The sequence below is a fragment of the Penicillium cataractarum genome, assembly GCF_028827025.1.
Source record: "Penicillium cataractarum strain IBT 29864 chromosome Unknown utg000005l, whole genome shotgun sequence".
In the NCBI taxonomy this organism is placed as follows: domain Eukaryota; kingdom Fungi; phylum Ascomycota; class Eurotiomycetes; order Eurotiales; family Aspergillaceae; genus Penicillium; species Penicillium cataractarum.
The window spans coordinates 3821101-3837460 of record NW_026622741.1 but is presented as its reverse complement, the minus strand read 5'-3'; the positions used below and the strand labels follow the sequence as shown (position 1 = coordinate 3837460).

The 16360-nt window shown below is 47.2% G+C and overlaps 6 protein-coding genes across 6 annotated transcripts; 2 read left to right on the top strand and 4 right to left on the bottom strand.

Annotated features, from left to right (window-relative positions):
- Positions 1 to 471: 471 nt before the first annotated feature.
- On the bottom strand, positions 472 to 1853 carry N7496_007074 (FTR1 family protein; the record flags this gene model as incomplete). Its single annotated transcript, XM_056700003.1, has 4 exons — positions 472 to 1054; positions 1117 to 1562; positions 1629 to 1753; positions 1823 to 1853. 4 exons carry the CDS (start codon positions 1851 to 1853, stop codon positions 472 to 474), a joined length of 1185 nt encoding a protein of 394 aa, XP_056555416.1.
- Positions 1854 to 3148: 1295 nt separating this feature from the next.
- Positions 3149 to 4696, bottom strand: N7496_007073 (MFS transporter; the record flags this gene model as incomplete). Its single annotated transcript, XM_056700002.1, has 1 exon — positions 3149 to 4696. One exon carries the CDS (start codon positions 4694 to 4696, stop codon positions 3149 to 3151), a length of 1548 nt encoding a protein of 515 aa, XP_056555415.1.
- Positions 4697 to 6852: 2156 nt separating this feature from the next.
- N7496_007072 (metal-dependent hydrolase family protein) lies at positions 6853 to 8202 on the bottom strand (the record flags this gene model as incomplete). Its single annotated transcript, XM_056700001.1, has 1 exon — positions 6853 to 8202. One exon carries the CDS (start codon positions 8200 to 8202, stop codon positions 6853 to 6855), a length of 1350 nt encoding a protein of 449 aa, XP_056555414.1.
- Positions 8203 to 8689: 487 nt separating this feature from the next.
- Positions 8690 to 10358, top strand: N7496_007071 (uncharacterized protein; the record flags this gene model as incomplete). Its single annotated transcript, XM_056700000.1, has 4 exons — positions 8690 to 8830; positions 8891 to 9096; positions 9165 to 9927; positions 9984 to 10358. 4 exons carry the CDS (start codon positions 8690 to 8692, stop codon positions 10356 to 10358), a joined length of 1485 nt encoding a protein of 494 aa, XP_056555413.1.
- Positions 10359 to 10550: 192 nt separating this feature from the next.
- On the bottom strand, positions 10551 to 11805 carry N7496_007070 (pepsin-like aspartic protease; the record flags this gene model as incomplete). Its single annotated transcript, XM_056699999.1, has 5 exons — positions 10551 to 10630; positions 10689 to 11005; positions 11056 to 11459; positions 11522 to 11668; positions 11764 to 11805. 5 exons carry the CDS (start codon positions 11803 to 11805, stop codon positions 10551 to 10553), a joined length of 990 nt encoding a protein of 329 aa, XP_056555412.1.
- A 275-nt stretch (positions 11806 to 12080) lies between these two features.
- N7496_007069 (Zn(II)2Cys6 transcription factor domain-containing protein) lies at positions 12081 to 14310 on the top strand (the record flags this gene model as incomplete). The annotated part of the gene is made up of 2 exons (XM_056699998.1): positions 12081 to 12208; positions 12681 to 14310. 2 exons carry the CDS (start codon positions 12081 to 12083, stop codon positions 14308 to 14310), a joined length of 1758 nt encoding a protein of 585 aa, XP_056555411.1.
- Positions 14311 to 16360: the final 2050 nt, after the last annotated feature.

Below are 16360 nucleotides of genomic sequence, written 5' to 3'. Positions count from 1 at the left end.
CGATAATCTGATGCCCGTTAGGAAGTCGATTGGAGGGCGCGGGATGTGTAAATTGAGAGAAATGAAAAACAACCTTGGGACGAAAGCAGTGGGTCTACCAATCAGACGGCTGGAGTGACCTCGCCGCTAAGCTTTGCTAAGCCTGGCGCTACTAGCGCGCGAATCATGCGTTGGATTTGGGCAAATTAAACGATTTAGCTTATACCACCTTGGCGTTTCGTGGAAATTTACTATTTTGCAAAATACAACCAAGGGGAGAGAGAAAGAAAGAAAGAAAAAAAAAAAAAACTCAACAATGGAAGATTGTTTGTGGGAAATTGAAATTAGGCAATCTCTGTCTCTGTCTGCCCTACACTAGTTCATGTGCTTTCTATACTTCCTGGGTATCGAGAATATTCACCGCTAAATCTATATCACAATATGCATGTACATGATGTAAACAAGGAAACTTTTGCTACCGTCAACCACAGGCTAAGCCGAAGGGTGTCGCGCAACTGTAGACACCCCAGACTCGGCACCCTTCTCAGTCTGTAGCACACCTGCTTCCAGGTTCGCACCGCTCGCATGGACAGGGCCAGCAGTCGTGGGCTCATCCGAGTAAGGCTCATCCCATGTAGTGCGGAACACAAATGCCTTTGCCCGACCCTTAGCCTTAGCAAACTTCTTCGCGGCCGGGTCTAGGTAAGGCAAGGGTCCATTACGCTCCCGCCACATCATCAATCCATAACCAACCATCACACAGATCCAGTAGAAGTTGTATGCAAGGACCGAACCCACAGTGGCCGAGTTAGTCCACCCGAAAAGAGCGTTGAAGATACCCCAGCCACCACCACCGCCGATGAGAGGGTTGCAGCAGTTGACATGCCATACGCTCTGGCTGATGTCGTACGATCCTGGGCCCGAGCCTACCTCGGCAGTGTCACTGCCGACCTCGTGGTTCCAGGTGTTGTTCTCAAAGTACCAGACACCGCGCGAGAAGAGACCGCCGGCGACTAGATAGAGGAAGCAGGTTGAGATGATGAGGAAGATTTGCATAGACGTCTCACGTCCACCGCTGGATTAAAGGAGTCATGTTAGTGTCTGCGTGCCAATGATACTTGGGGTAGTAAACCATACCGGTAGATGATATAGCCAACAACAAATCCAGCGAGCAGACCGCAGAAGACGGCGAGAGGGAAGGACGAAGCTGGCAATCCGAGGCCCACACCACCGACGTAGATGACGGCCTCGAGACCCTCACGGAGCACGGTGATGAAGGGGAGCATGAACATCACATACTTCTCCGTCCAGCGCTTGAACCGGCCCTTGCGCGTCTCATTTGGGCTGTGCTCGTGCTCCAGTGCCTTTGCAAGCTTGATTCGCCACTTATCCTGCAGCTTCGATACACGGAGCAGGGCAGCACCCATGATAGTGATAATGAGCGAGGCAAGAATTCCCAGCACACCTTCCCAGATATCCTCCGTGGCGGAGAAAGTATCTGTTCCCAGGCCGTAGAAGGCACCGATCATACCAGCACCAACAGCCAGACAAATTGCCACACCTAATCCACATCCAAGCCAGACCTAGTGCGGGGTTAGTAAGTACATTCTTCGGGTGTTCTGTGTAGTATCATAGCAGAAAAGACTTGCCTGTTTCACTAGCTTTTTATACGTCTTCTTGTCCTGTTCGCCTCCCAGCGTTTGCTTCAAGAAGGCCAACAAGACCGAGACAACCACTGTTGTCTCGAGACATTCTCGGAAAAGAATGAAGAAGACTGCACGGTCGCAATTGGAGTTAGCCAAACTTGCCCTCCTTGTATTTCACCACTTTAAGGATCTCATACCCGTGACGGCAAAGACTGGATTATTGCCCATCTTGAAACTGACAATGTCGGGTTGGGTTGGTCAGTTCAATGTGCACGCGGGAGATAATATCCAGTCCGAGACCACGAAATGAAAAAAGAAGATCAACTCAAGGGGGGCGCAAACTGATTGATAAGGGCCCGTGTGAGTTTGTTAGTCCCCGTCCAACCCGGCCAAAGTGAAAATTACTAGCGCGATATGCTCAGGACCAGGCCCCACCCCGTCCGGTATCTGATCAAAGTCCGAGGATCCCTGCGTTGCATTACTCGGTCTCGTGGGCAGCAACTCCACTCCAATAAACTCAATCGTCCACCAGTGCGGCCCAGTGCACACATGCTCGTGTCTGCGAGGCTGGGTCCGTTTTATGTGGGCTGTAAAGTGGAGGGAGGAGGCACAGGAAAAGCAAAATGTTACGAGCGATGGCCCATGAACGATCAAGATCATCAACAGCGGCCATTGCGCTGCAGCAACATCGTGACTACTTCTCCGAGTTACAGAGAACGACGGAAGATAACGGCATGTGAACCATAGACAGGCGGAAAGTCAAATAATACGGAGAAAATCCATTAATCACAGCCCCCGCAAGACCCGCAGGATAGAATAAATCCAAGACTTTTGACAGTCCGAGTCTGTGCATTTGGACACCCATACGATTACGGAGGACTTTAGGCAGTCGATGGACCCCTTCATCGTACGAAGTATACGGAGTACATACTCCGTACTCCATATGGTGCCACCCTTCACCCTTCACCTTCTATATGGAGGGTCGTCTTCCGTAGTGGAACCACACCAATCACTCTCCTGCAGTTCGCACGTGGTGGGAAATTTATTATTGCTGCCTACTTATCTTCTTAATTAGCCTGATTCATGGACTTTTCTATTACCTTCTCTCGTCCCACCACGGGATCATTAACTGGTTCTCTCGGTGAGATAGACGAGATTATCTGATTGATATGATGGATATGATCGATAAAATTGCGCTGGTCCGAGGTTTGTTCGAAGGTTACGGTCCACGTCTCGCTAGTAAACTCTATTTTACCATTTGCGGGAATTTCGGATACTTTTGGGCAAGCTCTGGCGAGGAACGTGCGAGGATGCCTTCCGTGACATAGTGAATAACATAAAACGTCAACCCAAACGACTCTCGATCTAAACCTGAACTACGCTCGGGGTGAAATGGGTACTACATAACAACTACCTTATTCTTATGTCTGATATTGATGGCAATGGGCAGGCAAATGTAAAAGCCTAGCTCTCTATATTGATTATGTCTAACGAGTCTAATATCTTGCAGCGGAACACGGCCATTAATCTTCGGCTAACGTGCTGATAGATCCCTCTTCAGTTGCTGTATCATTAACGGCCCGTGACCGATGCTCTTCCCAATAGCATTTCAGCGTAAACACCACACTGAGAAGGATGCCCAACCCACCAAGTCCCGTAGCAAAGTATAATGCTCCCCGATACCCTTTCAGCACGTCCTCGGGCGTTTTCCCACCACTGTTGACATGAACCTCCACCGTCCCCGCAAAGCCCAAGCTCAACGAGATACTATAATTGACAACAGTAGTCACCAGCGATGCTGCAATACCCTGATGTTTCCGCTCCACGGAGTTCGACAACATCAGCGTCGCCGCCGGAAACGACATGTCCATCCCCCAGGGAATTACCAGCAGGCACACAAAGGTCAAAGCCCAATACGTCTGGTGCACAGGCGCGATTGCCGTGAAGATATTCCCAAGCGTAAAAGCCGTCATAGACATCACCATGATCCACCCGGGCCGGACTCGTGCAATCAGCAAGCCAGTAACAAAGCAGGCAATGATACCTATTGGCGCTGCGGGCACGAACTCCGCTGATGCTAGCAAAGGGCTCGTGTGTCGATACTCCATTTGGAAGCGCCAGAAATACCAGATCCACGTTCCGAACGCGCCCCATCCACACGCTATACAGCCCAACACGAATGAGACGTCCCGACTGAAAGCGTGGAATGGAATCAAAGGGTGTTCTGCGAATCGAAACTCCACCACGAAAAATCCCGCGATCAGCAGTAACCCGATGATCAGCAACACATAGACGTATGGAGTACTCCAGCCTGCGACGGGGGCCTGGTTCCACGCGATATTGACAAGCACCAGTCCACCGATACCGCAGAGCGCGCCAAGGGCATCGAGCGCTTTGAATAGGTTGACCCAAGTGCTCGTATCGGGAGAGGTATCATGGTGAATAGAAGGAACCACCAACAGACCCAGCCCAGCACATGCGACCGCGACTATAGACTGCATCCAAAACGTCCACGGCCACCACGCTAACTGCGAGAAGATCGCACTAAAAACTGCGCCCAATACCGCGCTATTCGGCGCCACGGCACCAAACAGCGCAAAAATCATCGCCTTCTTTTTACCCGGTGGGTAAGTTGCACCCAAAATGGCCAGGCCGTTAGGCAACACCATCGCAGCCCCGATACCCTGCAGGACCCGCGCGAGAATAAACAAGATATGATTCGAGTATACGCTCAATCCGGCGACTAAGGACCAGACCGCAATCCAAATAAAGCCCGATAGGAATATACGTCGATAGCCGAAGAGATCGCCGCATCGCCCGAATATCAAGATGAATGTGCCGACGGTCAGCGAGTACCCGGCCAGGAACCAGCTCAAGATGCCGGAGTCGGCAACTCCAAAACTATCGCCGAGGATGTCGAGATTTGATAGACAGACACCAACGTTTGTTTGTGTCATGAATTGTGCCATGCAGACTACCGTGATGAAGAGGGCTTCACGGCATGGTGAGAAAGTCTGCGCGATGGAGGGCGCCGATGATGCCCGCTTGAGGGTTGATTTGTCCTCCTCCATAGCCCTGTACAGACCTCGTCACCTCTAACGTAAAAAAAGAGTTTAGATTATGAAGACAACGCTCTGCGGCAGAGCTTGATAGAATTCTACTGCGAAAACTAAAACTCGACATCGTGGAGGCTACTGTCTGACAAACCGGCACGTCATCAGAATCAGATGCCGAGTACAAGACAAAAAAGTGGCTCCGATAGGAACAATGTCCTTAGATAGGCATCGCCTCCTTGTGCTAAAATTTCTTCCGGCCCGTTAGAAGAGACTTTCGGCCTTGGGGTGTGGGTCGGGATTGGGCCGATCCACTTGAAGAAGTCGTCGGCGAAGGACTCGGGACGGTGTTTGAGGTGTGATTAGAGTGTATGTAAACCCCTTATTTTGAGACGTAAACATCAATCATTATGAATTTTAATACTATTTGCAGAGTATCTGATATGTAGGTCCTGGATTTTCGTATCCAGCGATAACCATGTGCCTAGTCATAATCGCTTCTATTATTAGACCTAGTAGTATGATATGCCTTTATATTAAGATAATTTCTAATATTAGAGGAGGAGAATGATTGCTAGTTTGCTATGCAGAGGTCTATTCTACGAAAATAGGACAAAAATCCATAAGAATGTAATGTAAGAAAATCCCCCAAGATTCAATCATCAAAAATCTGCAAAAAGTTATGAGCACCGAAGGCGATTTGAACGCCTGACCCTAGGATCTGCAATCCCATACTCTACCCCTGAGCTACCGGTGCTATTTTTAGAATAACTTGATTTTTGAAAAATATAACCAGTTCTAGAAGAAACCTACAGTGGCCGTTCAAAAGTACATGTTTAGAACATAGCATGGAGTACTTCCCGCCTCTACCGCTTTTGTACACCGCCTCCTAATAGTAGTCACATGTGTCCTTATGTAAGCGATCGAATGCAGTAGATTCTCTTAAAGTCCTGGCAGTTATATCAATCTAGCTAAGGCAATACCTCGTCGTGTAGAGGAGGTTGTTAAATACAGAAGTTGACATACTAGTCATTAATATATTAAATGAACTAGGCAATTTAATTGGCAGAATAATAAGTGAGCATGTTCCAAATACTTTTGAACGCCGACTAGTTATACGAAGTTCATTAACTAACATCCCTACGGTAGTCGAGAACACAGACACAATAAATGAAGATGTACAACTTGTTTCTCAACAATGGCACTCTGTAATTGCAACGGTTTTACTGGGTCTGTCTAACATTACCACTTTAAGTATTAGACGGTGGTGAAATAATGGAGGCTACCTGCCGGTCTAAGGTTAGACCTATCCGACCTCAGCGTATACTTAGCAATCGCATACTCTGGCAGCTCAGGTACTCTAGCTAAAAGTATCCTAGACGTATCTATCGCGGCCGAGATCAAGGCTATCATCATCCAGGATCAGAAATACGCACATTCCAGCCGCATCCGCCTCATGTCCACAGACGGTATCAGACCAAACCATGTCGATATACTTATAATAGTAACCCATAACCTATCCTAATCTACTATACTCTTAATCCTCCTCCCCCATAGGAAGAAGCCGCCGGTTTCACTAGATATTCACTACATGATACCGATGCGAACTAATAGGTCGGTGGAAGTTGGAGATTGAGCAAGAGTAATCGTCCCCTCTCTGAGAAAGCAGAAAGCACTTTAAAATACACCTTCTATGGCCGCCTACGAGATCTATGAAGTCGTATAACGGGTAATGAGGAACGGGCCGATGAGACGGGAACCTGAAGCACTGTGAGACTAAGACTTGACAAAGTCAGAAGGATGGGTAAATATGAAACAAGACAATGTATATTTGATATGGCACCGGACGGCCTGTTGGCCGTCAACGACTTGAGTCCTGTTGGGAGCTGTACTCAAGTATAATGCATCTCTATATCTCCCTCTCTCCCTCCCTTTCCCCTTCTGCTCAAATACCGCAACAACTTTGCTGCCATTACTTGACGTCGCCTATCGAAACCTTAAGAGGGCTTTCCCTGGCGTCACGGTCAACACGGGCTTCGTAGTTTATTCGCGTTAGATCAACACTTGTACGTCATTTTTATGTTAAGCTAAAGGGAACGTTGCAATCCCACAATATGAACCCACCCCATTACTCTGAGAAAAGCGTGCCCGTGATGGTCGGTCCATAATGATGCTTAGTTATACTTTACTCTCACTGGGATTTCCCAGTCCTCAGGCAGGGTACTCCAGCGACTCTTATAGACCCGACCATCTTTCATCACACCAAGCACATACTTATCAGGATTATCAAAGATAGTCACATCCTCAAAAGGGTTCTGACTCAAGACAACGACATCCGCCTGGAACCCTTCCTTGATCTGCCCGATCGAATCCTCACAGCTCATCATCTTTGCCGGGTTGATTGTTGCACTTTGTAAAACCTCAAGCGGAGTCAAGACTTGCGATCGAAGCGAAAACTCCTGTGTTTGAGCAGAACCCAATGGACCGAGCAAGTCAGAGCCATAACACATTTTGACACCTGCATCAGAAGCAATCTTGAGGGCTTCGAGACCAGATTTCAAGACTTGAGAATTCTTAGCCTGGGACTCTGGGGGCAAGTATCCCTTCCAGCGTTCCGATGCCATTTGGGCATAGGCGATGAGGGTGGGCGTGAGATAGACACCCTTCTCCACCATCATCTTGGCAGTGGGAGGGTCAACAAAATTTCCATGTTCAATTCCCCTCACACCGTTCTCGATACAGTGCCTAATGGCTTTGACTGTATAGGCGTGGGCTGTGACGAAAGTCCCAGCGTTATCAGCACATTCCACCATCGCCTGAATCTCGGCAGAAGTGAATTGGAGGTGCTCTAGCTTATCGGTAGGAGATGCCACGCCTCCCGAACCCATGATTTTGATAAAGTCAGCGCCGCAGCGGATTTCCTCGCGCACGGCAGCCATACATTCCGGTATGCCGTTGCAAAGTCGGCCTAGATGGTTGTTGCTATGGGTACCACCACAGCATTCGGTGGGCTCATGCGATCCACGAAGATCACCATGTCCTCCAAATTGAGACAATGCGTGACCAGAGATGAAGATCCGAGGCCCAGGGAAGACGCCATCTTCGATGGCTTCTTTAATCGCGAGCTGGGCACCACCGCAGTCGCGAATACTGGTGAATCCTCGATGCAGCATTTGAGCCGCTGTATATGGTTGTCGAAGCAAGTGAACATCGTTTGGGTTTCCAAATGCCTTTGATAGATCTTTGAATCCTGGAACAGCACAGAGGTGCACATGGGCATCGAAGAGACCTGGACAAAGATAGCGCCCCTCACAATCGATTATTGTGACATCGGTCGGCAGAGGGTCGGGAGAAGAAAGTGCTACTGATTCAATCTTGCCCTGGCGGGTGATGACAGTGGCGCCTTCCAAGAGCTTCCCCGCTTGCACGTCGACAACATTGGCATTTGTGAAACAATAGCCTTGGGCTTCTGGGCGGGCCCAAGGCTTGATGTCGGAGCCTGGCACTTGGTCACGGTCGGACATGATAACAAAGAGCGAATGATAAGGTATGAGAGAAAAAGATAGACGTTCCAGACAATTAGGATTTCTCGCTCTAAATACTGAGTTGCTCAAGGTGATTGATAACTGTTGAGATACGGTCGCACAGAGAGTGGAGTAAGCATCGGCAAGTTGGACGTCGAAGGCCACATTCCCGACGCATTATTGTCACCGGGCCGATGCACCACCACTTGTATCTGTGGACTCGGCTGGTTGATCCCTTCCACATTCGCTGGAGATAGGAGAGTGATCCACTGATATCTGGGGAGAAATCTGGGGTGACTCGGTGTTATGCCGGCATATAAACTTCCCTTCTCCTCTCTTTCCTCCCTCTCTCAGGAGCATAAGCACTCGTCAATAGGTCTTGATTGTTCAATTCTGGGCAGTTTTGTCGGCTGGAACCTGCGTGTCGATAGGCCCTCTCAACACGTTGTTTTGAAGTTATAGGCGAAGCCCGGTGAATTTTTTAGCCATGGCTGGCTCCAAGAATTCCGACTCGACGAAGAAAGAAGACCCTCAAAAAGATGGAGAGATCATTGGAATATGCGACCAATATACCCTAGAGGAAGAGAAGGCAGTTCTTCGCAAAATCGACAGGGTCATTTTACCATTTGTGAGAGCAAAGTCCTCCCTAATATCCACAGTTTGTGAACCTAATGCGACCGCGATGTAGATGTGTTTTGTCTTCTTTCTGCAGTATCTTGACAAACAAAGCTTGAGCTATGCTGCTGTATTCGGTCTCACCCAGGACCTTAACATGACCAACTCGCAATATTCTTGGTCCAGCTCCATCTTCTACGTTGGTCAGCTTGTCTCGGAATATCCCTTCATTTACTTGATGAGTCGGCTGCCACTCACCAAGTTTGTCGGCGCGACAGTGTGAGTTGAAATTATGTCCTTGTTTCATCTGCATTCCCTTGGACAGTTTACTGATCAGGCAAGCATAGCATTATCTGGGGAATAGTTTGCATGTGCCTAGCGGCTCCTCAGAACTTCGCTGGCTTTGCTACCGTTCGCTTTCTTTTAGGCTTCAGCGAGGGAGCCGTATCTCCTTCTTTCGTCACCATCACCAGTATCTGGTACCGCAAGAAGGAACATACTCTCCGAACAGCTATATGGATCACAATGAACGGAATAGCTCAAGTCATTGGGTGCTTGCTAATGTACGGCATTGGCAAAAATACGTCCCTCTCAATCGCCCCCTGGCGCGTCCTATTTCTCATCTGCGGTGCTTTGACCATTGTGGCTGGCATCGGCTTCTTTTTACTGATGCCCAACGGACCAAAAGATGCATGGTTTCTCAATGCGCGTGAAAAGGAGATTTTATCCCTTCGCATGGCCGAGGATCGCGATGGTGGCGACAAAACATCGTTTTCCATATCGCAACTGAAAGAAACACTCATGGACCCCAAAGCGTGGATGGTTTTCTGGTTTGGCGTACTTGTGACTATGCAATCTCCAGTGTTGACCTTTGCATCGCTCATGATTCAGTCCATCGGCTATAGCAAACTGGACACTATGCTATATACTGCGCCTTCTGGGGCGGTTCAAGTTACCTTATTGTGGATTGGGACCGCACTTGTCTTCTTCCTCCCGCGTCAGCGCACTATTGTCATCTTGATTCTTATCATCCCGCCATTTATTGGAACGTTGTTTCTTTATAAACTTGATACGAGCGCAGGATGGGGCCTGATTGTGGCTTCCTGGCTGGTAAGTTCAATCCAACAAAATCGCATGAACCTTTGGGCTGACTCGGTTTACTCAAGGCTTCCTGTGTCACAGCAACCATGTCAATTCTCCTCTCCCTTTCCGCTTCAAATGTCAAAGGCAACACTAAAAGAGCCGTTGTCAACACCATGTTTTTCATCGGATACTGTGCTGGTTGCATTGGCGCCCCTCAGCTATGGACCCACAAACCACGCTATACTGAAGGTGTTATTACGTCAATCGTGACGTGGTGTCTACTATTTGTGGCTGTCATTATCTACCGTCTCTTTTGTGTGGCAGATAACAAGAAGCGTGATGCACATGCTTCTGCTGGCACCCTCGATGTGATGGAAGATTTTGATTTGGATGAAAACGGTTTGCCCAAGACTGACTTGACAGATAAGCAGGACAAGGCTTTCAGGTATTCTATTTGAAAAGCAGTGCCGGGTATTCAAATAGAAGTCATCCGGTTTAGGAGGTTCCTTGAGCATTGAATTAAAGTTGTCCGCACTAGAAAATGTCTGATATAAATTCGCATCTCTATATTCACAGAACATACTAATATTACATGGGTGTTAAAGATCCCCCTACTTTCCTCTCCTCACAACCACTAGCACGAATGAAATTCAGTTTGCACATCTTGCGGCGGCAAAGCCCAGGGTGCGGTCCTCAAGATTGTGGTCGACGTAAGTGCCGTGGAAAAACGCTGAGTAAAGGTGTTAGTTTATCAATCCCATTCCAGATGCTGGCTGAGGAAAACTCACGTTGGCCGACTACCCATAAATCGGGAAGAGGGAAGGCGTCTGTCCCAGAGAGAATGGCTGTACAGTTGTTGCTTCCATTGTCCGCAGCAATCCACTGGTCTGGTGCAATATTGAAAATCGAGCTCCGATGGCTGACAAGCTTTGACTTTTGTCTTGTAGCAGTGGTCGCGTTGCTCTGGGAAGGGATTGATAAACCCAAGGTGGGTGGTCGGTCACAGGGGAAGTACCCAGTGACGGAAGTACCAGCATCCTGGGAAGTTTGAACCACGTATTGAATGGATGCAGCTTTGAAGATTGCGATCACATCATCTATTGGACTAAGGGAGTATTAGCAACTTTCATGTCCTCGTGGGCAATCAATACCTACCCAATCACTGTTGCAGTTCCCGTGTCCAACTCTACCAATGCATCCCTCTTGATGATCTTGCCATCAAGAGCGATATCGGCATAAAGCGCCCACTCTTGAATGATGGAAGTTGTACTCAACTCCCCTTTGAACAGTGTCTCGTCCAGGGCACCTAGCACCTGAGTACCCTTCCCATTTCCTAGAGTGATACCAAATCGGCACGGAGACACCTCCCCTTGCTCGCACAGGCTATGAAAGAAAGGGGATGCACCGTTGAATGCAGATACCTCTAGGCCTGCGAAGCCTACGATACCGTCGGCAGGTATCAAAGCCTCGCCATTGGCCCCAGCTTGTGCGGATCCAATGGTCTGATGCGCACTAACAGCACCAAACTTGACGGTATCGTTGTATAATGTACCTGTAACCTGTTATAGTCCGTGTGGTCAGCCTATCTCCAGAGTATTCGATGGGTTATATGCATGCGTACGGTTCCAGTTCCGGAGCCATCGTCCTCTGTGGTGCCATAAGTATTCGTAAAGTTCGAGTGAATATCGACAGACTGAGGTCCTCTCTTGTAAAGTCCGGGGTTGACGATTATGTCAGATGAGCCGGTGTCAATGAGAAGAGTCAAGTTCTTGGAATTCCCAACATCGAAACTTCCGAACCAGAATCGCTATAGGTTCGTTAGTCCTCGAGATTTCTAAATAAGCGATACTGATGCCAACTTACGTTAGCCTCCGAAAGTGTCTCCACGACATGCCTGGGCTTCATATTGGGAGCTACCCGATGATTCAGATCAATTCGGGCAGGCACAGAGTGAGGCACCGCCAAAGACATCGGGATTAGCCCGAAGGCTCCGAGAAGGATAGATTTTGACAACATCGAATACTGGAGATGAGGTTGTTCGAAACAGAAAAAAAATGAATGTGGAACAGAAACTTGACTTGAGCACGAAGAATTTCATTTGTTTTATACCCATATTTCCAGCATTTGTTTAGAAGCGTGCTCCGTACTCTCAGCCTCATCCTATACATCCCATTGTCAAAATGGAATCCCCCTTTTCTTTCGGCCCCCACAATGTCAGCCTCTCAGCACTAACTATCACCGGTAAATCCCCAACTACTGGATATCTCGTCTACACCATCCGAGAGGAGATGAATATGGATCAATCTAGGTCGGTGGAACCTTTAATTATAGGGCTGCTAGGATGAGGGTGGAGGGCAGTGCGTTAGCCTCATTTATGCTTCTTCACTACCAACGTCAGCCTATGATATGCTCACCATTCAGTGAAGTGCTCTCGGTTGCGCTAGACAGAATAGGAATAGCTTGACCAGCTGGCATCCAGTCATCATCGGGGCTGTGTCTCATCGTCTGGGGGCCAAATGTCACCGACAAAAGGAATTGGGGTTGAGTTCTGCTGGCTTCTTTCGCTAGAAGCGAGCCGTAGGGCTGTCTCCAAATCCCACTTTCCAGCATGACCGGATCCAGTCGCAGAGTTTCAAAGGGTAGATCCCGCACTGGGTGCGTCACCTGCAAGTATGTCTTCAAAGTCACCATGGGTCGGTCCTAGGCCTCGTCGTTAAAATGATACGATGCAAGCACGGCGTGTGAATCTACACTAGCTAAGGTATTAATGACCGCCACAGAATCCGTCGTGTCAAATGTGATGAAAAAAAACCTGCTTGCCTCAAGTGCGTCTCGACTGGTCGAGCTTGTGGCGGCTATCCAGACCCTCAGGGCCCCTCAAGGCCCGGGAGCCCGACCCCTGGGGATGCCCTTCGAATTATTCAACACGTCCCCGGAATTTTACAGCCGACTCGGATGTGGCAGGTTCCACAATCCCCTGAATTGGTTCACGAGGCTGAATACCGTGCATTGGAGTTCTTCCAGCTTCATACCAAGAACTGTTTTGGCTCTCAAATCGGCACCTTCTTGCTCCAAGCAACATACAACGAGCCAATCATTCGGACTGTTGCCATCGCCATCGGCTCCCTCCATCGTACTTTTGTATTTGATCAACAGGGGTTGACAGCGTCTCGCGAGGCAACTCAATTTACCCTGCTCAATTACAATAAAGCAATCCGCCAGCTCGTTGCTGTTAACCCCCAAACTTCTTCTCAAACAAACGATACCTTCCTCATTGCTTGCATACTTTTCTTCTGCTTTGAATGTCTTCAAAGTAACTACAAGTCGGCATTTCGACATGCAATTTCTGGTCTCAAGATTATCAAGCAGCAGCAGCTATTGTCAGATGGATCTACTTTATCCAGATACATGCCACCAGAAACCATTACTCTGCTCTTTGGTATCCTAGAGAATCAGATACTGGAAATACATGGTGACGAAATACTTGAGAGTGAACTGCGTCCAGCCATTCTATCCTCATTTCAACATTATGCTATTGACTCCTCGCGACCACCTTCAAACGTTCAAGAATTTCTCGCGTCATTTCAAGTTCTCTATAATCGGTTCACTCGCTTTGAAGCTGTTTGTGAGATGCTTGAAGACTCTACGAGGGACCAAGCATTTGAATTTGTTGCCCAGGTTCAATACATCCAAACTGAATTCTTCCAAATCCTATCGGATTTGAAAACCTGGGTCGCCATTTTTGACGATTGGGTGAATCGGCCCAAATTGCACAAGGATGATAACAGCTTCTTGGTATCAATACTCAAAGTCTGGAGAGCAACTATCGGCATCCTTATTCGTCTAGAATGGCCACCTTCGGAGCTCAGCTGGGACAGGTTTACTGTCGACTTCGCCTCCATTACGTCTCTTATCGCAGAAATGTTTGGAATTTCGGCGACTACTCTTTTCATGCGCTCTTCTTCGCCAGGAACACCATCGCCAGATGAGCCTCCGCCTTTGCCAACCAGCAAGCCAACCTCTCTTCCTCCTCTTCGCCCCAAACCTGCCAAGTCGGTATCTTCAACATTTTCCCTATCGCTCGGTATCGTCACACCACTGTATATATGTGCCACTCGCTGTCGCGAGTCTTCCACACGCCACCAGGCCCTATTTCTGCTTTCTTACTGCCAGAGGCGGGAGGGACTTTGGGACTCCGATCTGGCAGGGCGCATCGCTAATCGCATTGTGAGGATTGAAGAAACTGCGGCAAATATTTCACCTGGCACGGAGTATCATCCTTCTGATATCCTATTGTCTTCTCGGGTCCGATCTTTGTCGCCTCAGTTTGATGAGCAAAAGCGGATCAAAGTACGCTACAACAGGGAAGGCGATGAGACTGGTCTCACTGAGGAGGTATTTACTTGGTAAAACCATCTTACTTGATTGTATGTATGGTTGCATTATATATTGATCATGGAATGGTTAGTGGATTATCATATAATCTAACAAATCAATTGAAGGTCGATTACTATGAAAAAGCCGGCCTGTAGGTTCATCAGAGAGAAATGTACCATTGAAGAATGAATTCAATTATCATGGTCCATGGAAGCAACAAACTCACTGCAGTGCCTTGAATCCGAAAATGAAAAACTTAGGGTCAAAAAGAATTTGAACAACCACTTTGAGCAACCGATTGAAGGACTTGCAATCTACGGCTCGGGTTTCCAAGCTTTTCTTAGCAAACATGGCATAGCTCATAATCATGTAACGATATTACTGGGGTGGGAAATGGGCAGGCTTTGCTTCAAAAATGCTGTTGGGAGCTATCCGATATCAAGTGCTTATTATTAGAACCAGGTGATTTATTTAACTTCATGAGTGAACTAATTTCTTGAATACGTGATAGAGGTTATCATTGTCATGAAATCTAAAATTTCTACGTACAATAATTGTGCAGAAATTCCTATTAGGACCAGGCCCGATTCGAGGAACTGACTTGACGTTTCTGTCCCTGATGATGCCATTTCTTTGAGGAATAGATGACATACGGGGCATGTACATGAGGTCACGTGTGGTTAGAGTGTTATGTAATACGGTAGAGTCAAAATAGGGGCTAAACCCTACCCGAAAGATGTACCTGGTCGCAACATGAAACTCTGCCCAGCGACAACCGCTTTTATTAGACCTAGTAGTATGATATGCCTTTAAATTAAGATAGTTTCTAATATAATAGGGGCGTAATAGTTGCTAGTTTCATATTCAAAGCCCTATTCTGCGGAAATAAGACAAAATCCACAAAAATATAAGAAAAATCCGCAAAATGTTCAAAAAGTAATGAGCACCGAGGGCGATTTGAACGCCCGACCCTAGGATCTGCAATCCCATACTCTAACCCCTGAGCTACCGGTGCTTCGTTGAATAGTCCAAAAAAATAAAGATTAATGGTGTAAACCAAAAATGATACACTTTATATTGGATGGATCTATGCCTAACATGGCTAATCTTGATTTGAGTGACCATATATTAGTAGAGACTTTAGAATAGTCTAATTACGGCTCTTTTAGCATAGCTTTGCATAAGAAAATGGCTAAGTGTGGGTCGAAAAGCTTCCGTGGTTGTTCAGCACTAGAGCGCATTCCGTCTCCTCCCCGAGCCTATTATGATTCCAGACTTTAGCCCATGACTAAACATGGATTTTAATACCGTACTTAGAAGTCTAAAGCCTTATTTAATACTAGAACCTACAATATCCACTGATTATCAAATCTAATTCGACGTTGTGGAGGAATGATACCAAGCCAAACCGGGCAAACTAACGGGTTAGTAGCACTGAGGGACTTCTCAAAACGTAGAGCAGTATTCGAAAAGCAATCTTAGGGGTAATAGGTAGGGAAAGGATAGACATTAGCAAAAGAAAGTAGCAGAATCTTACACGTAGTTAGTTGTGTGTGTATGATGATCACTATATAGAACGATGATCAATGTATATATTTGGACATCAGAGCTGTAAGCGACACCAAGGTGTGTTTTCCATGGATGACGCCAAACAATGTCAAGGGTTTATTTGAATTTTGAAGCATTTTATAAGATCTGCGCATCACACATAGATGAATGAATGTAGTTTCTGAATGGAATGCTTGATGCTTTCTTACGAGTTACAGTACAGAGGGGGTAGAAATTAATGAACTGACCATCCATCTTATACTGTTTTTATATCTTTTCGTTCGCCTTATAGACATTCTTCCCCTAAATATCCATATCGAGGGTGAATCACTGTTACTAAGGATCTTCCTTTTGATATAGAGAAATGTCTATCTCCTTCGACACCTCTCTCGACACCTTCTCTCGACACCTTCTTTAACACGTCTTGTCAATTATTAGTCTTAGCAGATTTCAACGAGGTTAATTAAAACCCTTTTTTGGCCTAGTATTTTACTTATATAAAAGGGCCTTTCTACCCCTTCTGGGGGTATAATGG